The sequence below is a fragment of the Leptosomus discolor genome, chromosome 14, assembly GCF_034619465.1.
Source record: "Leptosomus discolor isolate bLepDis1 chromosome 14, bLepDis1.hap2, whole genome shotgun sequence".
Classification (NCBI taxonomy): Eukaryota; Metazoa; Chordata; class Aves; order Leptosomiformes; family Leptosomidae; genus Leptosomus; species Leptosomus discolor.
In genome coordinates this window covers 2110487-2132378 of record NC_141404.1, presented here as the reverse complement: position 1 = coordinate 2132378, position 21892 = coordinate 2110487, and the positions used below count along the sequence as shown (strand labels likewise).

The 21892-nt window shown below is 49.1% G+C and overlaps 1 protein-coding gene across 1 annotated transcript; it reads right to left on the bottom strand.

Annotated features, from left to right (window-relative positions):
• Positions 1–563: 563 nt before the first annotated feature.
• On the bottom strand, positions 564–21659 carry MSLN (mesothelin). Its single transcript, XM_086473219.1, is given in 28 exon segments — positions 564–658; positions 1319–1508; positions 2108–2202; positions 2810–2937; positions 3507–3640; positions 3873–4019; positions 4815–4999; positions 5225–5336; positions 5817–5907; positions 6674–6864; positions 6996–7125; positions 7735–7820; positions 8161–8281; positions 9153–9202; positions 9355–9501; positions 10494–10664; positions 10774–10989; positions 11305–11476; positions 11909–12030; positions 12654–12784; positions 13474–13565; positions 14000–14202; positions 14802–14963; positions 16025–16109; positions 16855–16882; positions 16998–17019; positions 17619–17659; positions 21617–21659. Coding segments are annotated over 28 exon segments (3390 nt in total).
• Positions 21660–21892: the final 233 nt, after the last annotated feature.

Sequence of the window (21892 nt, the reverse complement as noted above, 5' to 3'; positions counted from 1 at the left end):
ACAAGCACGTCTGGGGGTTCTGACCATTTGATTTGGACCGACGCCCGCAGACACAAAGGTGCGGGGGGCCTGAACGAAGAGAAGACAACAGCAACTCATCAATTTGGTGTCTTTTACTTAGTTCCACTATTTATTTACGATCAGACAGAAAACTTCACTGCGCTCAGAGGCCTTGGCAGCGTCAAGAGGTCAGGCTCCCTGAGAAACGCAATCGTTAACGCGCAGAACAGCCCATTCGCTCACCCTGAAACGCACCAGGGCTGCGCAGTAAAATGTGGAGGCCGAGATGCAGGAATATGGCTGGGGCTTACCCGGGCTTGGTCTGTGCAAAAGGCAAAGATCCTGCTCTGGAGAGCCTGCAATCTTCCCTTCAGACAGAACGCTGGGTTTTTTCTGAGCGATTTGAAAGACAAAAGTACCTAAAAGTGAACCCCGGGCTGTGTAACAGTTGCCTGCTAGCACTGAGCGACCCCTCAGCCCCCAGGCATGGCTGTCCCCAACCGGCCTGAGGGCAGGTCTCAGGCTGGTCCCCCTCATCTTGCTTTCTCTTTGAGGGAAGATTTTCAAGACAAGACCAACATCATCAGGAAACCGCTAAGCAGAGCAGGCAGGAGGTGGAGCATCACGGCCGCAGCACCCAGAGAGGCTGAGGATGGTGCTAGAGGAAAAAGAGGGGACATTAGTGCCAAGAAATCAACGGCTGAACCGCTCCCCTGTGGGGGAGAACGTCTCTTTATGCCACCTCCAGTCACCCCTAAGAGCCCCACCAAGTCAGAGCCCAAGTCCAACACACACGGAGGAGGAGGAGGAAGCTCTGGAAGCGCTCGCTCAGCTGAGACGTTCAGCCAGGGAGGATGTTCTCAGCGGGATGACGGGATTGCTTCTCGTGTGGGACCCCAAATTCGTTCCGCAAGGCCTAAGGCTCCCCTGCAGAAGTGAACTTGCTGCCCCTGACTGCTGGGAGGCGATGGGAGGAGGTGAGCACTGCCCAGCGCACTTTAATGGGACTGGGCGGACAGGCAGTGACAAATGCCACCGGCAGGTGTGGGCAGCAGCCCAGACCAACAGTCTCGGCTCCCTCGGCACAAGAGCAGCCAGCAGGACTTTCCAGGGCGCTGGCACGAGCACTGCTGAGAGCAGGACCAGAGCTGCTCGGCAGCACTGCCCAAGACCACCGCTTGCTTGAGCCTGGTGCACCCCCTGCTCTTCTACAGAGAGCCGAAAGCGCTTGGCTTCCAGAAGGCAGCTTTTCTCCTTGCCGTAACCCAAAAATAAGTATTTAAAGCACGACAATCAGAGGCCCTAACATCACACATACACTAAGATCTGGGCACGATGATGTTTATGTAGCCTTCTTGCGTTCCCCCCGTGAGCCCAACACCCAGTTTATCCAGTTCCGATTGTTTCTGCGTTTGGACCCACTGCCGGATGGGCGACTCGTTCTGCCACCTCACCAGGTCAGGAAGATAGATCCCCAGCAAGCCCCGAACCTCAGACAGTTTCAGGCTCTAGGAGAAAACAAAGAGCAAAAATCATGGGTGTAAACACAGGAATGGAAATAATCGCTCTGACCAAGGTACCGACGAGGTCTCTGTTAGCAGAAGTGTGAAGAACAAGGAAGACCAACGGCTGGTGAGCGGTTTCAATTGGGACAATCTTCCCTTAGGTGAGGGGAATGACCACGATGGTTCCTCAAAGACTATCTCTATTGTCCTCTGATGCCAAACCTCCTACACTCGAGTGGGGACCCCAGTCCCTGCCCAGATCACTGGGCTTCCTTCCAAACTTGACGATAGTACTGCTAGCGCTCTTGTCAGAAGATCTGCCACAGAGCTGGGGGCTGTAGTCTGGCGGCCGCCTGTCCCCTGCTCCTGCCACTCCTGCTGCGAGAGCCTGCTCTAAAGAAGTGCCCCAGCAGGACTGGGGTAGCATCCGTGTGTGACTTTTTAAAGACGTTTCAGGCCAGTTCTCCGCTTTCTACTGGTCTAGCATCGCTCTGAACTTGACAGAGTGACTCCTGATTTACACCAACGGACAATGCAACCAAACCCAACTACTCAGCGTAACACAAATGCAAGGAGTCAAGAAAAGTCAAGGTTCAGCTTACCATCAGAGAGTCTTTCCTTAACTTCGCCAAAGTACTAACGTTCATGTTCACGTTGTCCTGGCTTAGAGCTTTGAGATCCGCAGCAGGAGCACCCCCTGGGACCCAAAGAGAAAGTCTATCAAAGCATGGAGGACAGCCCTCGAATGAGCAGTGTCATGTGCCCGTGTAAGCTAGAGGTATAATGATTTCTCCAAAATTTATTAGGCTGGGGCGGCTAACAGAGTGAGTTCCAACTGCAAAACACACGGATGCTACTTCAGTTGGCTGGGAGGTATTATCGTGGTGGCCGTTAAAGCAATCTGTGACAATGCCAGACGCTAGAGGGAGGGGTAAGAAGAGTTTGCTCAGGCTGTGAATAAAACCTTGGCTTAACTGGGAAAAGAATCTACGTTTTGTGACGTAGAGCAGGGCTGTGAGATAAGCGTTACGCATCAGCAGCTTGATTTCTCGTGGATCTAGTAGATCTCATCCATCCCAGAAGTCACGAGTGTGATTCTCCCTGTGACAGTCTGACCACCGATTTGGGCAACTTTAAGTCAGGTACAGAATCTTTCAAGAATATTTTATGCCACCTGCAAGTTGGAAAGGACTAAAACTTTTAACAACTTGGCTTTGAAATTCTCAAATCTTAGATGGTATTTGACCCATTCAGCTTCCGGCTAAGAACTCTCTTTCCCCATAACACGCTGCTCTTTTACGTACCTAGGTATGGTTCGATAAGCTTATAGTAAGCAGGTGAAGACCTCTGGTCTGAGAAAGCACGTTGTGCTTTAGCATATAAGATGTCTTTCGTAACCTGTGAACAGGCTGAAGGATCCAGAGATGCCAGTCTGCAGAAAAATGAAGATTTAGGGAGAGAGAAGTTCTTACTATCTTCAACCTGAATAAATTTTGAACTATTCTGAGTATTTCTCTGGGATTCCCTACATAGGACAGGTGACCCCCCTCTTTCCAGTAGACAGAAAAGGTAAGGAGAGAAGGTAAGAGAAAAAAAAAAAAGGCTCAGTCTCCTGCTCAGAATGGTTTGTCTTCTAAGTGATGATGGCTCTGATGGTGCATGGTAAGTTCATGTGTTTGCAAAGACGTAGCTAATTAATTCCATTTAGCAGTCTTGCAAAGGAATTTGAATTAAATTTAATTAACTCTCTTTCGCCCCTAGCCGAGAGCATGCAGGCAGACCATATCTGTCGTCAGCTGCGCCGCAATAAAGAGAGTTTGATTGCAAATCTGAGCCGTTCCTGGCAGGATGGGGAACAGCAGGCTATTGAACCTGGACTCGGAGCAGGTACTAAGTTGCTTCCTAGATTTCCTTTCACTGAGCAGAGAGAAAAGGAAAACGCACTTGCTAATGGGAAAGTGCTTTTGCAAGAAGCCAAGAGCATCACAAAATTTGACTCACTTCAAGCTGCTGGGGTCTATCGCGTTCAACTCGGTGACGTTTAGAAGGCACACGTATTTCGTGCCGATTGCGTTCAGGGCAGTGGCATTCAAGGGATTTCCCAAGCCAACATATCGCTTAATCATTGCAGAAGCCTAGAAACACATTTCATTTTTTCAAAAGTTAACTTGAATCAGAATTCATGTTTTCATCCTCAAAAGAAAACCAAATGCAATCACTACAGAAACAAAATTGAATCATTTCAAATCTATTTGCTTGGACTCAAGGATGGGCCAACCATCTCCGAACCCACTAAGCTAGTCCTAAAGCAGCAGCTCCCAAACCAGGAAGCGAACACGGGCAGAAAAAGCAAACCCAAATCCCTACCTGATCATCAGGGGGCTGATTATTTAGCAAGAGAGCCAGCGTGCCAGCTGAAGTTATGTTCCATTTGGAAACATCCTCAGGGGTGATGAGAGAAACGAGGGGGCCCAGTTTGGGGAGCAGACTTTCAGGATACCCATCAGGATACGTCTGTGGAAAGAACCATTGTTATTGCTAGGAACAGTCATCACCATCCCTGTTCTTTGCAAAATTAATGTGGAAAAGCCCAAAAGGTCTGCAAGGAGTAAGAAACCAAAGCCAGTGAGATTCCATGAGCACATCTGTCCTTCTTCTGCTTGACAGCTCAGGCAAGCAGGCCCCAGGGGAAGGAACAAAACCTGGAGCACTGTGAACCGACTCGACACGGGCCCGAGCAGGCAGTACGCCTTGCAGCGGTGAAGGCTACTCCAGCACTGGGCTTCCCTAGCAGCAGCGCAGCAGGTCAAGGGAGGTGATCTATCTCCCTCCATTTGGTGGGCACCTGCGAGACCCCATCTGGCTACTACCTCCAGTTTTGGGCTCCCTGGTACAAGCAAGACTTCGACAAAGACTCGCAAGTCTAGCAGAGGGCCACGCTGGACGGTGGGGGAGAAGCACACAACGTACAAAGCAGGGCAGTGGGACAGAGGGAGCTGGGTTTTTTAGGCTGAAGAAGACTAAGCGAGGATTTTATTACTGTCTTCAACTATCTAATGGGAGATTGCAGGGAGAACAGAGCCACACTCTTCTCAGAGGTGCACAGTGAAAGGATAAGGGCCAACAGGCAATTAAAATCCTGATTAGATATTAAGAAATACATATTTTCACAGTAAAGGTGGTCAACACTGGAAGAAGAGCCCAGAGAGATGGTGGAGTCTCAGTCCTTGGAGACACTTAAACTCAACTGGACAAGTCCCTGAGCAATCTCATCAGCAGATAATTGGACAGTCTTCAGCCTGGTGTTACCTCATCCAGATTGCTCTTCAGCACAGCTAATTGCTGAACACTGAAGGGGTAGGTCAGTATCTGCGAGAGGTGATTCTCCAAAGAGACATTCTTCAGGCAAGCACGTAACTCCTCAGGTGAGTAGTAAATAGGCATCAAGGGATCGTCAAGAACCATGTCTGTTATCTCCTTGTCAGGTGGGCAACCTGTTGAAGCAATTATCAGATGGGCTCAGTGTCAAATCCTTTTGCTTCAAGCTTTGAAAGCTCCCTTGCTAGAAACGGACAGGTATGGAATCATGGTTCCACCCTCCTCCTGGGGGGACCTACCACCAAGTGTCTCATAGTTCAACTCAGGGAGACCCACAAGCACTTGTCAACCCTGACAGCGGGGGGAATGCTGCCTTTACGGATCACAGAAAGACCCCATACCTTCAGCACGCTTATGCCTAGTGGGCAGGAGTTCTTCGACAATGGTGGCCAGCTGTTCCCTGGACAGGGGTGAATCGGGTGCAAAGTTTCTCAGCCAAAGAGTTAAAGCGTTCTGCAAAGAAAACGTTTCATCAGGGGGATACTGCAGTCTCGGTGGGCGTACCACCAGCGTAACGAGTTGCTACTCACACAGGTAAGGAACTTCGTTGTTGAAGTACTACGGGCAGCAGATCTGCTGCTATAGGCCTAGAGACCTTTCCTCGGTGAGCCAAAGGCTAATTTCTAAAAGCTTAAACTCTATCATATCCCACACCCCATAAATGACTTTACCTCCTCACAAAGCACTGTATGTAGTTACCACGGCTTTCCACCTCTGGTGCAGGGAGAGGAGGACAGCAACCTCGATTTGCAGCTCCAGGCTGTCAGCTTGATCAACCCTCACTTCTCATAGAGCATCCACCCCCTTTGGCACCACGCTTTTAAACGAAGACACTACCGAAAACAGCAGCTGAACAACCCCCATCATATTTCTTCCACACTGCAGGATCTAGAGGTGCTTCCCAAACTCCCCACACCTCTATGAATAACCCACCTTGGGGATCTTCTGCAAGATGCTGTGATCGAATACGGGAATCAACCCACTCAGCTCATTCAAGGTAAAAGCTGACCACGCCACAGGAGGCCTGCACACAAAAATTAGCAGGGATCAGCTTTCAAGGAAGAACAACAAAACACCACCTCAAAAGCTGCCGGGATTATGTCCTTGTAGTATTTGAAGTCAAGAAAATACAAGATTTAAATCCTAAAACTTCTTGATTGCTTCCTGTTACACAAAACTTCATTCCACCAGAGCGTGAGTGATTGTTGGTAACACAAATAAGCGCAGCTGGACGGGAAAATGGCATTTAACACACACATTACTTTCTTAAGTGTGAAACCCAAAGAAGATCTACTGCTTGCTATCGCCCAATTCAGTGCCGAGTTCTCAGGGCATTTGACACAGGAAGGGAGAATGTTTTGCCTGCCTGGACAATGTCTCTGTTCGATATAGCCCGGGATTTATCAAGCATCTGTCAGTTTGACAGGTAGAAACAAAACGTTTTCTGGAAGTCAGTGGCCGACAAGAAGCTACAGCCCACCTGTGTGCATCAGGACAGTCTCAGAGAAGTTTGATTAAGGAAAAATAGACCAGAGGAAAAGCTTTTATAACGAGAGCAGGTGAGACATAGAAGCACCAATGTATTTTTCAGTGGAATACCAGCCAAACTTTTCAGCTGAAAGAAGTTCAAATAAAACAATGTAAAAGGTCCAATGTGAAATTCAAAAGCAAAGAATTATTCGAGTTTTTGATCAAGCTGGTTGGCAGGAGTTCACACAGATCTTCACAGGACAATGGTTTTGTTTAAGGAAGCTGTTTTGCTGATGTCCAGAAGAAAAAAAAAATCGTACCCAAATTTAGTGTTACCACTGCTGATGACACTCCTAATAGCCTCTTCTTGATCAGGCAGGAAAGATTGACACTGGCTTAATTGCTTCAGCAAAATCCCACCCGAACTTCTAATGTATTCTCCGTCCAGGTCACAGACCAGACGTCCCAGAATCTCTGCATTTTCCTCATTTACTTGTGTGCCAGGAATTTTCTGAAATAATACAAGGCAGAGGCATTAAATAGAACTGGATGCCACTGTAGAAGAGCTTTCTTGTTCCTGCTGACAGCTGACAACCCCAAATCCTCCCCAGCCTTGTGCAGAGCTGTCCCCTGACCACGTACCAAACAGTCTAAAGCTTCCAAGAGCAGCTGCTTCCGCTGAGACGACTCTCTCTGCAGGAGATCAAGATTTGCTTTCCCAATAGTAGCAAAGTACTGTGTACAGCTTCCTGTCGCTGCATAGTCTGAAGGACTAGAAAGACAAATGCTCCGTGAACTCTAGTGAAGGATACCCAACAGTCAGCCAGGTTCCAGGCTGTTCAGCATACACCGGGTCCAATACAACATCTTCCACACCCGCCGACTAAATTCTATGCAGCTGTTTCTCTCAAAGATCCCAGTCCACGTTTTTTAAAAATTCATTTTCACCTTAAGGAATCTATTGTGAGACTCAGCTCAAAACTGTTCAAGATTTGGATACAGAGCCACAGCGGGTAGCATCTGGAACAAAGAAATCCACTCGACTGTCTGTTTTCCTTGATGGTGTAAGGGAAAAGCACATTCACAGAGACCAGAAAGGACTAAAACTCATACCGGTTTCATATCCAGACAGACATACTTAAAAAGAGCTTCACAGTGTTTCTATTAATATGATGGATAATTGAATCAGAAAGGACCTTAAAACCCTTCTGAAAGCTTTCTGCAATCTGATTCCCGCCCCCTCCCACCACTGTCAGAAGGCCTGAACAAGTTTGGAATACACATCAAACATGAACTAGTCGTTACCAGCCGGGTTATAAAGCAGGACCTCTTTTTCCCACTAAGAACTGAGGCAACAACATGAAAACCAGGGCACAGTTACCTTAAAAACAGCAATAGGTCTTTAGGATAGCTGTCTAAATCCTCGGGAATCCCATGCAGCGTCACCATCTTCACTAAGCAACTCAGCTGAAAGGACACCACAGTTTACATCAGAGAAAGACAGCAGCATGAAAACATAAGAAAAAATAAAACAAATATAAAGATTTTACTCTTCTCCAAAGTAAGAAGATGATGGGAAAAAAAAAAAAAAAAAAAGAGAGAAATCAGTGGGTTTGCTTCCAGAGAAACCCAGCCAACCGGGTTTTGACCTCTCCCCTCTTCAGGGAAAGTCAGAACTGTGGGATGGAGACCCAGGACCAGTCCCATTTGTTCTAGTCCCTGAAGCTGGTTTTGTTCCTGCTGAACCATCCTCGCTGCTATCTTTGTGACAACATCAAACATCGCATTTTGAAATACGGGAACTGACCTGGTCTTCTACCAGCTTGACCTTCTTCTTCTTCATGACTTTGGCCAGGTCCTGAAATCTTTCTGCTCCTATTTCCTCGGCAGCTGCACAAGTGAAGCCTTGGAGGACTGACGGGGAAAGCCTGAACGTTTACAGCAGGCAGATCAGAAGGGCAAGGGCTTCAGGAGAGAATTCAGTGCTCACCTCCCACGTACATAATGACAAGTACAGCAAGCACAAACCTCCCCCTTTCTCGAAGCTTAACGCTCTCCAAACTCCATCCCCCACAACTGCCAGCCTTCACCTACGGGGGGATCACAAGGCCCTCACCCGCCACATAAACACGCCCTAGCGACTCGCAGTGGCAGCAGAAACGCAGGGACAAACTCTCCACCCCAAGCAGTACTGCTGTGTCCTGAAGTACAAGATCAGTCCCCTCCCTGTGTTTTCAGTTCGTGTCACACATCAAAAGTGACACGGAGTTGTGCAGCTCCTCAGCACTGAGCAGTTTGCACAGCCTGGGATTGCTCAGGGGGAAGCCCTTAAAACTTTGTTTTGTATATGGAAAAGCTCCTGTGGTGAAATCAGCAGGACACTGATGTCAACTCCGTTCTTTTTCCAGATATATATCATGGTTTTCATAATTTTTCATCCCAGCTATGAAAGCTGACTAAAGACCTGCTAAATTTAATCCCTGGAATAGCACTGTGGAAGGCTGACACATTCTCTGCTTAGAAACACCTTCCATGCAGTCAGAAGCAAGGTTCCAGGTGCAGACTGAGCCAGCAGCACGGTTTTAGAAAGCAACTGTGGCTGGTGTGTGTGTGTATTTTGCAGCTGACACCCTGGTAAATCTCGATGCTACACTCCTGTGTGTGGGTTTGCATGATATTTCCCATCTGTTGTTACGGACTGAACACGGTGGGTCTGCCACACGTCCCAAAGGAAACACGGAAACTGCAATCAAGGCAAAGACAAACATGGAAAATGGAAGGAGAGAAGAAAAATGCTACCTGCTGAAGTCGGGCTCTGTCTTTATCACATCACTGAAAAACACGGCAGCCTGCGAAGCAAAGCCAGAGCGTCAGTGTTTACCAGGCTCTCCTGCAACATTCACCTGTATTTTCAGGCAGATTTGCAGAGCGGACTCACAGCTCTGTGGAGTCCAAGGCTGACACTGAGGGGTAAGAAGGCCACAAGCCACTAGCTTATTACCTGTTCTCGGGTCCACATTTTACTGTTGAGATCCTCAATATTGGGCTTCTCTTCCCCAAAAACAAGCAATGATTTTGGAATGTAACTGGCCAAAGCATCAGGGATATATTTAACCAGGTCAGCAGGATGGCCTACGCTGGAGGAAATCTTTCAAAAAAAAAAAAAAACCCAACAAAAACGTATCATTCAAAAACTGTGGCCAAAACAAACAATTGCTGGAGAAGAAATGACAAACTGAAAAGAAGCCAGGCAAATTCCCGTGCTGATCATCTGGACATTTCTCAGAGACCTAATACTATGAAATATTTCCTGTTTGACATATCCATCAGGCCAGGAGAGCTGCTTGGAGCTAAAACCTGGGGTCCTGATGAATGGGGACGATTCTGTCTCTTATCAGTTTCCCACCTGCTGGCTTTATGCCCTAAAAATGTTTAACGGGCCAGAAAGGAGGGACATGTCTTTCCTCTCTGCCAACACAAACGAAGTCTCAGCTTGCCAAGGCACACTGCAGAACAATCCTGTGGTGAAAGAGAAGTTATTTCCCTAATGCTTCACACACAGGCCCTGGCAGCCCCATTGCCCCAGGCCATGCTACAGAGGTCAGAGTCTTTTCTACCAGGAGGAAGAATAACAATAAACTTGAACGCTACACAGGCAACTTGAAGGCTAAAGTCACGGGGAGAAAAGAGGCAAAGAGGTGTCCAAATCCTACGCAATCACATGGAGGAATGAAATGGCGCATTGCTGAAGGATCAGTCTACCCTAAAAGGGACTTTCTAAGGTGCTCCACTTCTCACACGTTCTTACCCCAAACCCTGACAGTATCCCTTCTCTGAGAGCATCTTCTCAAGTCAGTGGGGAGGAGTTTCTAGGACCACCCTGTAAAACAACTGTTTCTTCTGCCCTCGTCCCCAAGAAGCGTGGCAGGACACGCTGGCTGGCAGCCAGGGACACCTCCACAGGCACAGCGACAGGAATGTCTGTCCCGCTGCACACGGTGTTCCGCAGCGACGAACACCCCCACGGGAATGCTGTCTGGGCGTGTGTCAACCCCCGGGCCCAGGTAACCCGTGTTCTTAGCTCTGAGTCACCGGAGCTTTGCTAATTTATGACGCCCGAAGAGAAAAAAAGAACTTCACCTTTTCCACCAATGTCATTTTCAGAGCAGAAGGCAAGGTCACCATTTGCTGAACAAACTCGGGCAACTTAATGGCTTCCAAGATCACTTCTGGAGACAGACTTTGGAGCGTGCTGCTGTTGAGGCCAGCCACCAAGCTCCCCAGCTTTGCCAGGCTCTGTCCGTTCTGGATCTGAAAGGTAACGCACACACAGGCATGAGCACGTGAAGGGCCAAACGTCACCTGCTTGCAGCTGGCTGTACCAGGTGTGAGGGGCATTTGTGGGCCTTATCCTTCGTACCTGATAGCCAGAGCTGAGCAGTTTGTTGACGATAGCGCTGGACTGCTCAGCGTTCCAGCCCTGAACTTCACCCAGGGCAGGAAGAGATGCTTCAAGGTCCTCATCAGTGATGCTGTTTTCAATGTCAGGTACGGACAGCCCAACTGCAGCCTGGCCCAAAGCACGCAGGATTGCAGGAGGGAAACGCTCAAACTTTCTCACCAAAGCGGATGCAACCTGAAAAGGTCCCACACGGATGGAAAAGAAAGTCAGAGGAGCAATCAGGTGAGCCTGCTGGATCCTACAGCCTTTGGACGTCTCAAATCACTCGACTTTCTGCCTCTAACTTGTGCGATGAAGCCTGTTGATGGACTGCCTCCACCCCCTGAGAATTTTCAGATTATGAAACACCAGCCCGATGCCACAATAAAAAACAGCAGGATGACCTACAGCAGCGTGCACAAGGGGAGGCATGAGAGGTAAATCCTCAACCCTCACAAATTTTGTCCAGGTGAACGAAGAACCGAGTCGCGGGGCTGGACAGGAGATTACCTGCAGCTCCTCTGTTGTCAGGGAGGAGGGAGCTCTCTCTCTAGTTACTCCTCTGTGTGTCAGGTTCAACGGGCAGCTCTTACTGATCCTCTGGGCCAAGCTCAAAGCGTCATCTCTGCTCAGGTTGTTCACTGCCGAGGGGCTCAGGTAGCAAACTAATCTGTCTGGGAGACTGCAGGTGGAAGACAAGGGGGAGAGGTTGCCAGTAGGATAGATAATGGCTTTGTCAGATCTTTCCTCTTTTTCCAAAGGACGCTCTTTTTCCAGTGCATGTCTCCCCTGATTCATTTTAGCTCTGCTGACGCTGATGCTTCTCTTTAGAGAAAGCACTGCTGCGTCACCCAAAACTGCAAAACCATGGCAGATGCACTGTTGGCCGTTAGTCGGTGGCTAGCACTGCAGGACAGTCGTTTCCCAAGACCTGGAACTTGTGGCCTGGCCCTCCCCAAGATCAAGCGCAACGCCATTATTTGAGGAACAGAAAAATGCTTTAAAAAGTTTCACGGAAGCAGCCATCGGAATCGCCGCTCAGGCAACTTTTGCTAAGTCACACAGTACCACGCCAAACCGCGAGCTGGGTGGGAAGTCAGGTCAGGGGTCCTACCTCGATAAGGGGAAACCAGGCCCAGAGGTCAGTAGCGACGTGTAGTACACAGCCGTCTCCCAGAGCAAGGTGAGGTTGCTGACTCTCTGTATACTGACGGGATCTCTGGCAAATTTTTGAAGCTGAGGGTGTTGACATGGCAAAAAAAACAACAACCAAAGATACATTTAGATGGATACTTTAATCCTGACAGTCACTTGGGACAGGTTGAAGAAGCCTCACTTCAAGCAATAAGGAGTTCTTCACCTGGCTTTAAAGTTGTGAGGAAATTCAATTTTTGTTTTCAAGTAATACCCTGGGACCTTGTTTTATTTATCTTTGCACTCCGAGGGCATGTAAGCCTCTCCGTGACTGCTGTAAGGCACAGAGGTGGGAGAGCTGCTAAATGACACGGCCCTGCCCTTACAGCACCGGCCTGGTACAGCCACCCACTAAGCCAGGCCCAGACATCAGGTCCAGTATTGAGGTAAAGTTTGGGTTTGCTCCTCTTATTGACTCCAGTTTGCTTCCTGCAGAACTAACAATGTGAAGCCAACTTCTGAGCAAGTGCCTCTTATCACAAGAAATCAGGATGGGGGGGGGAAAAAATAAGAACCAAAGTGACTGTTCACCATTAATGAACAGAAGAAATGTTCCTGCTAGCAGCATCTCCGCGAATTTTGGTCAGGGCAGGAAGATGACCTCCCAGGCACAGAGTATTTTGCATGCTGCAGGTTCTTCAACACCATGATGAGCCTGCACTTACCGTCGCTTCATCACCAAAGAGCTGCAGGTCTCCAACAGTAGCATGCTCCAAAAAGGATCCAAGATAATTTTCAAACCAAGCAGTGGAATTCAGACCTGGGTCAGCTGCACTGTAGCATTTCTGGTTCGATCCTGCAATACAGGCAGACCCCATGAAACTACAGATTTGCACTGTACCAGGACATCAGTGGAAATTAGAGATTTCCAAATGCAGAACAGGCTTCGGTCTATCAGAGAACTCAGTCAGCAGAGAGCTCCCTAAGTGCCTCTGATCACACTTAATGCTCAAATTCACGTGTTTCTGCATTCAGATTACAAATGCACGTGAGACAGGGCAGATGCCTCACTCTTTCATCACCAGCCTCTTTCTTTCTTCCTCCCTTCAAATCGGCCAAAAATGTTTTGCAGGACATTAGATTTTTGCATGCAAGCTACTGCCTGGAGCCAGGGGAGTGTCTTACCTAAGGTCCTCTTTCTAAGCTAACTTCTGAGCTGAATTCTTCAGCTTTCAGAACCAAACCCTGCACCGTCCTTTCACAACAAAAGCAGCAAATGCCGTTTGCACAGGACGTCAGTCAGCATAGGACTGAGTGTGCTGATTTATTAAAATCCTGGATTAATAAAGCCTTCAGGCAGGGAAATTATTCCTCATACCACTTATCCCTGTCATATTCCCAGCCTACTTCCACTGGAGAGACAATATAAATTCACAGAAAAAAAGTCTGTGAAGCCTTAGCCCTGTAAGATTGCAGCTGATGTTGTAGCATAGATCAGTGGCTTAAAGCATTCTGCTGTTTCTTAAAGAAAATCAAGTCATTTACCATCCTGGATGAGATAGTGTTTGATCCCAGCGTAAAGATTCCTCTGTTCTTCCACTGGAAGGTCAGAATATATGCCGTTCAGGGCAGTGACTCTAAAGATGGATAAGAAAGGCAGACACCTCAAACACAGATGAAGTCAAACCTGGCAGGGCTGGATTCTCACAGAAAGGGCTGTTACTTGAAGACTGATTCTCTCAACCACACCCCTTCTCAAAGCTACTGATGTGACTTCCCTTCACAACAGCCCCCACAACCATCTGGGGGCTGCACTGCCCACCCTGCGGCACGGCTTTGGGAACACAGTGCTGTCTGGGCCTTCAGGCACTCCTTGACTGACGCAGAGGACCGGTTACAGGGTCAGCAGGTGCGTGACAAAGCCTTGGAGAGAGTTTCTCAGGAACCCTGCGTGGGTGTCCATCAGTTCACAGCGCTCACAGGGTTTAGCCCTCGTTTTGAGAGGCTGGAGGAAGGGCCCTTTCCCATCTCAGCACACGGGACCGAAACCACGTTTGGGTTCAGCACTTACATCATCTGAAACGTCTCACACAACACGTTTTTGGCACGGAGGCAAGCAAAGACCTCGGGCTGGACCAGGAACGGCTGAAGCCCCTGATGGACCCACTGAAACAAAACGGGTGGGCTGGCAATATCGGGTACTTGCAGCATCTTCTCCCAGAGGCCGTTAATGAAGATCATGCTCCACTCGAGAGAAAGAGGCACGTGAGAAAACTGAAGGCAAGGCACAAGAAGAAACATGAAAACAAGTGAATATGGATTTCTACACAAGCATGAACATAAACCCATGTGCATCTCAACATTATGAACAGAATCATCCCCAGCAATAATCCCCTCTCTGGACAGCGACCCTTCCACCACAGAGATAGTCACAGAATGGCAGGGGTTGGAAGGCACCTCTGGAGATCATCTGGTCCAACGCCCCCACCAAAGCAGGTCAGCCTAGAGCAGGTCACACAGGACCGTGTCCAGACGGGTTTTGAGTATCTCCAGAGGAGGAGACTCCACAGCCTCCCTGGGCAGCCTGTTTCAGTGCTCTGCCACCCTCAGTCGTATTCATGCAATTCAAGTACCATCAGCCTGTAACTCACACTGGAACCCCAGGTCTGCAGCTAGCAACAGCTAACCTACAGGCTCTCATGGTTGTTATTTCTGCCTTCCCAGCTATTTTTAACAGCACAGAACTCTGCTATGTTGGCGGAGATCTGTCGATTGAAATAGGGCCCTTTTAATGTTAAGGTAAAAAAAAAAAAGGTAATGTTAACTGGCATTGATGTTACAGGTGAACAAACAGTTGGATACGTGATACCCACCCGCTGGTTGAACATAGTCAGAGCAGCTACAAGCTTCTTGGCATCATATTTGGAAAAGAACAGAATGGAGTATTCCGGATCCGCAGCACTGGCAGGTTTAGGGGTAAGGCAAGAATATAAGGATATGAGGAAATCATCCTGAAGGTGCTGGAGCCAAGAACTCTGGAAAAGAAATGAGATCCACACAGAGATAATAAAAGATGTGCCACAGATGCTGCAGTATGCAGTCTCCTTCAGGTCTGCTTCACCAGCTCACCTACACGTGAGCACTCAGCACTGTAAGGCGATGAAACCTGTTGACAGCAGAGTCAGAAGACAGTCCAGCTTACACTGACTTGAAGCAAGCCTAAAGTTATCCATTTCCAAATGCTGGATCCTTCTGTTACTTAATCTGTGCTCCCCCAAGCAAAGGGTGGCTTTAAAAAAAAAACAACTTAATTTGAAATGGTTTCCCACCAAAAAAACAAAAGGCCATTTGATCAAAGTGGAAACTTCCAGAGGGAGCTTTCACCTTCCAGAAACATTTTTTCAGTGAAAAACAAACAAACAAAAAACCCAGCAATAAATATTTGAAGAAATGACATCTTTTTGCTGGAAACATTTGTGGGAAAATACAGATTGTTGGCAATTACTGGCAGCAACTTGGAGATAATGACAAAAGCAGGGAAGGAAGTAAACCTGAAATATTCTAGACATCGGTTTCCAGGCTCCAACCACTTTTTATTGTGCTTTTACCACTTTTTATTGTGGTTTACCCCGACAGACCAGGGTTACCCCTCACGCAGAGATCTCTTTCGATGCTATGACGCCAGTTTCTAAGAGCCAATTTGTTTTGGAAATCTCCTTGGTCCCACCTTCTCACTTGAGAGGTCTGGAAAAGACAACACCACCCGCTTCCACAGACAGCCCCAGAAAGGCCTCCCTGGTGGTGTAGCCACTCCTGAGCCTCGTGACGCAGAGCACGCGTCGCCTGGGAAGGTGACATTGCCACAGCTCAGTGCTCTGGATGGTCCCTGTGTGTCTGACCCCATCCCTTCTCTGTCTTGTGATGGAAACCGTGACAACCCAGACCCCAAACCTGCACAAGGCTTTGGCTGCTCCATTCACAGCTGCCAGTGGGGCTGCTTTTAAGATAAAAACGGCACGATCAAGCCAACAGAACGCTTGAGAAGCGTTGAGAAGACGTGTCGTGTGGGCCACGAAAAGAACGGGACTGCCGTTACCTGCGCGCAGGCGTATTGACCAAAAGCGAGGCTGCAGGGGGAAGCTTGCCCACGGGCTATCTCCAGGAGCATCTCTTGGCTGACGCTGGTGGGGAAAAAAAAGCAAAGTCATCACCTCCCTGCCAAGTGCCCCAGAGCTGCAGCAGCTGGGGGCAGAGCTGCTGGGAGCTGGCACTCCGTGAGCGGGCAGGGAGCACACCCCCTGAGCCCAGGCAAGTCGGTGAAAGGCATCTGAACGCCCCTGCCCACGTGGTTTTGTTCACCTGCAGCAGGGAGAGCTATCAGCTACTCTCGTGTAAAGCAGGAGCAAGGCCAGGCAGCCATAACAACAGGGCTCAGCCCACAGAACAAATACACACGAACAAACAAACAACACAGATGATGGGAATTATTTGCCGGCCCCATCTAGGAGCAGGGAGAGGGTCCTTGGTAAATTGTTGACCCTTTGGTAGAAACTGAGCACGATGAAGGCTTGGAGCGGACCTGTTTGAGTCTTAGACCCCCCCCCCACTAGCCAAGCTAAGCTCAGCACCAACCAATGCCAAGATTCTTGGAGGAGGAAACCCCCCGCTGTGTCAGGCTGACTGGCACCAGGGACTTTCCCTGCCTTTCCCTGTCCTGCACAGACCCAGAGCCCCAGGAAGGTATTTTCCCTTCGCTGTTGTGCAACTAGAGCCCTCCCTGCCCACAGGCAGCCCTGGGACTCTGCAGGGAGAAAGATGCTACACCTGGTTTCAGAGGCTTCCTGCTACCTGAGGTGACATCCCCAACAAATCGGTATCACTCCCAAGGAAAATGCCAACAAGAGAATTTGCTGATGGTTCACATACCTTTTCACTGAAGCACACAGGGCAGACTCTGATTCCCCAAAAAAGAGAGAGAGAGAGACAAAGACAAACGAACCATGATAGGACTATGTAGACAGAACCATGTCTGAATCTTCCTTAGGGAGGTTGCTTGGTAAGAAACTCACCATTGACAGGGGAGCTGGAGCACTGTGCCAGGAGAAAGAGAAAAGAAATCATCTTATCATGCAGTTACATTGGTACCACAACATTATTTGTGGTCGTTGCATACAGACAAGCACGTTAGCTGCAACCACTGGTACTTGGATCTGGCCTGAAAACACACAAGCGCCCAGACCCAGAGCTCCCATCTTGCCACACTAGGTAGCTGTCATCTGCAAAATTCCTATCAGTACCGGCTCTGTCCTTCAAACAGCTGGGAAGTTCAGGGTTATGTGAGTCCTTCCACCCCTCAGGCATGAGGGCCAACGGGATGGACTGTTCTCCTGACGATCTGAGTGTGGTCGATGGGTGTCACCTTCATTGACCTGTCTGGCGATGTGCTTGCAGCGAAGCCCTGCAAAGACCTGGAAAAGCCATCCCCGCCCCACTCACTGCCTGGGAGACAAAAAGGGGAAGGGCACTAAACCACCCACCTCTGTGCTCAACGCGCTGGCTCTGGCTCGCAGCAACTGCTTCCCATCAATGCCCTGCTATCAGGAAGGGGCCCACACTGACCACTAACCCACACACGCTTTGCAAGTAAAGACACAGACAACACACACTTTAAACACGTGGCTCTCCCTTACCAGATACGTCCCAGCAGAAGTCGCAGCAGCTGCCTGCCAACCTGGAAGACAACGCGCCGTGATTTTAGCAGCAAATCCAGGACAAAGCTCATTCCCAAAGTCCAGCCCCTGGCCTGGCTCAACAGACCCTGACCACCACTCCTCTCACTACATTATCTTATTCCTTATTCTTGACACAGTATTTCACAGAATTGTTTCTGTCCGCTGCTGTTCTCTCTTTGACTTCATGACAGCTGACGAGGTGAGCAGGCACGAGGTGCTCCTCCATCCACCCCGGGTCAGTCTGGCAGAGGACAGAAATGCGGTGTCTTAGAAGACAAGAGGGATTGCGTGCAGCTCTGGCCTCAAAGTGGAAAACGCAGGGAAAGGGGCAGGAACACCACTCTTGGGACGGTCCTTCTCTCCAGGACTTCCTTGCCCAGCACCCCTCGTGCACCACGGCCAGCCCACGCTCAGCGATCAGCCTGGCTCACCATGCTACACTTCCACGTTGCTTTTAGCTTTGCAGCTTCTACTTGTTTCTGACAGTGTCCCCATCAACACGTCCATTGTAGCCAAGCCTGGGCTGTAGTTCATCTGGTTTTCCTACGAAGTCCTCAACTGGGTTAAAATCACCCTGTGCTGCAGAACTGCACAGGACGCTGGTAACACCACTGTGCAACAGCCCGCACGCCAGTCCCGCCCGAAGGACTGGCAGGGACTTACTGACAGAAGTCAACCTGTCACTGCTGGCTCCTGGCAGGTCTGTACAAGCCCTCCACTCGCCTGTTCCTTGTTTCCCAGCTTCTACACTGTTCCTGATGGCAACTTACATCTCCTGTGCCAATGCCATGAAGCTGGAAAGCTGGCAAAATGCAAGCTTAGGAAACCAGTAACAACACACACAGGCTCAAATCTCCCCGGCATTAGTATTATTTACTTCAGATTAGAAGCCTGCCAAGCTCAGCAACCCCTGTGTACAGAAATAAAGGGGAAGGCAGAAGCTGCCCACAGGCTTCTGACAGGACAGCACAAGTCAATGCAACAAACATTATGTGAAAGAAGAGGCAGGGAGAGGGAGAAGGCAATGGTTAGAGGCGTCCGAGGTGGCACTAGTAGGCTGGCTGTCAATTTGCTAGCCATGAACCACTGCACGGTTGTTTTGGTCAGTGTGTTTCCCTAACAGCACACTGGGGACTCAGCTGGTCAGCACTGTCACCTTCACCCACCTCCTGGGGCAGCTGTGCCCCACTCAGCCCTCACTGTCTGCCACAGCCGCCCGCCACTGCACTCGCCCCCCACCGCACCCCACAGCATGCCCAGTTTGCGCTATTCTCCTCCCACCCCTTTAGCTCCATCCTCTGACCCAGGTCGGTGCGTGGCAGACCACAGCAAGCCCAGAGCACCCCCGCTTCTCTGCAAGGCTTGTTCCTCTGCTCAAGGAGTAACACAGCGCTGAAAGTTTGGTGGTTCTCTCTCAGCAGGGAGAACATCAACTTCAGTGACTTTGGATCAGGCGCTACCGCCGACCGGAGGCTGAAGCGGCTACAGAGATCACCCCCAGCCACGCCTCACCTCCTGGACACACGGACCAGCCAGCCCAGGACCAGCTGAGCAGTGCCCAGCAAGCACACAGAGGGGATTGCTCCATGGCTCTAAAGCATCAGTGACTCCCAGCCCTCACACCCCCCTGGGGGAAGCATGGTCAGGATTGGTGTTATCTACAAATAATTTGGCCAGAAGCGACTCACGGGGGGAACGTGGAGGAGCTGAGCCTCAAAACCAAAACACAGCAGCAACCTCCTGTGGTTCCTCCACGCCACACAGCCAAGGGACTGGGCTAAGCTGGCCCAGGGCACGGTCAGTCAAACCCACAGTGACATTTGGGCGCAGAAATCAACAGGACAGGAGACCCTTATCATAGAACTGTGATGGGGAAGAGGATGAGGAAGAAGGCAGTGGCTTTCCTGAGTGTGGATGTGTCCACGAGCCCAATGGCTTGCATTAGAAGGGGATTATAAAATAGCTTGTAGGGATGGATGAGTCCCTAATTAGTATAACCGCTTTTTTGATTACTAGCTGCTACACCTTTTTAATCATTTAATTAATAGAGAACCCTCATTAAGTAACAAGCAAAGGAAACATACCCATAGCTGGGCAAACACAGTGAGTTCCTCTAGCCCTAACACACACTAACTTTACCCCTAGAGAAAGTCCCCAAAGCGTTGCCGAAATCCAAAGAAGAGTTCCGTGCCAGAGGCTGGCCCTGAGGCCACGCTTCCCTGCTTGCAGACAAAGCCAGGCTGTCTCCAGCGTTGAGCATCGCTTCCTGCTCACCTCAGCACTGGACCTTGGAAAAATACAGCCAAGCCCTTTGGCCCCGCTCTTGGGAAGCTCTCATGCACGTGTTTAACTCCAAGCGTGCAAACCGTCCCATTGACTCGACAGAGCCGTGTTCAGAAACACGCACACAGGGAGGAGGAGGAGGAGGAAGAGGAAGGGTGGCTTCTCGCTCTGCAAGATCAGAGAGGACCCCAACCTACTCTCACAAAAATCCTCATCGTGTGACAATAAATCCTTCCCCTCACAACATCACAACAAAGGCTACGGACTCACCTCGTGTCACGAACCACCTAAGGTACATGCACATCACTCTGGGAGCAACACCCTTCCAAACCTCGCTGTCACTCCCATGCTTTGATAGCACACAGGCACGCCAGGCTGTGGTGGAGCCTTAAATAACAGAAGAGACCACCTCCTCCTCCCACGTTTGCTGTGCTGTTCACAGTTCAGCTGCTCTCCACAATCCCTCCTCCTCCACGAGGGCACTTCTGTGCCTCCAGCTTGCTGAGCACAACCCGGTCTCCCCACCGATTTTTTACCACGAGGCCATTCACATCAAGAGTGTGGCACCACTACGCTTAGGTCTCCTGTCCCTCCCTTTCAGAAACCTGTTTAGGGACTCTCAGAAACTCGTGTTTTCTTTCTTCTCCCTTTGACCCATCCCCAAAAGGGCAGTGCATGCAAGTTGCTGGATGCAAATCCTCTACAAGCTCAGCGTGTTTCTGATATTCTGCCTTTCCTCCACCTCCAGTTATCTAGGGCATTTACAGAAGAAGATGGGTAATGGATGCGTGCAAGCACGACCCAAAGACATGGAATGACCTCCCACAGCTGCACACTGAGCCAGTGGCCAACAGGAGGACACAGCACCAGAATTACTGACCTGCCAGACTTAAAAGCAATTGCATGAAGAGTAACTAACTTTTACAAGCAACTTGTGTACTTCTGCTGGACAGAGACATCCCTCCTTGTATGGAGGAACGGAAAAATCACATTTTCGTCACAGTGTCCATAATACACTGGTCAATTTTGAACAGCAACAACCACTTAATTAAAGAAATAAAGAAAAATTATCTGTTTATTTGCTTTTCTTCCTTCAGTACTGATAACCAAGCCTACTGCAGAGAACATGAAGGTCCCTTATGTAGCTCTTCCCCAGCTGGTGGCCCATTAGCTTGTTTGCAATGTTAAAAGTTCATGTTCTATTGTCATCAATATTCACCACAAACATCATCTCAAGTCTGATAAAGAAGGGAGAATAAAGTGCTGACACCTTCTCAAAGAAAAAAAGATCCTGCTCTGGAATCCCTTAGTACCAAAAAACCAGACAGAGGGTAAGTAGGGGAATATAGAGGTAACCAGATTATTTCTCAAGCACTTTCCCAGAGACACCTGGATGCTCCAACAAAAGGAACAGTGAGCAGACAGCTCTGCAATGACAGGAGAATAAATTCCAATTTTGTCTTTCCACTCTGTTTGTTACAAAACCCAATATATTTTGGTTCACAGATACAATCATAAACCAGCATAACTCAAGGCTGGGGACTTAAAGCAACCATCAATGTCATGTTCAGTGGTCTTTCAGCACAATTTTCCCTTTTGAGGACTACCTCAGCTACAGCTGCTGGTATGGAAAATCCTCTCAGGACAGCTGTCACTCTCAAGGTAATACTCACCAACCAAAAGGAGGAAGCCCAGCCCTGGGAGTAAAGACGGCATTTCTGCAAAGATCTTCAGAGCGCCCACACATGCAAGGAATCACCTTATTTCAGTCAAGAAAAACCAAACATGAATAATCCTTAATTGCAAAACCAAACATGAATAATCCTTAATTGCAAAACCAAACACGAATAATCCTTAAATGCAAAACCAAACTCCGAGCTGGAAAGTCAAAAGGCGACTGTCTCACAAGCAAACTTACACGTGCCAACACCCCCTCCAAAACCTATCTG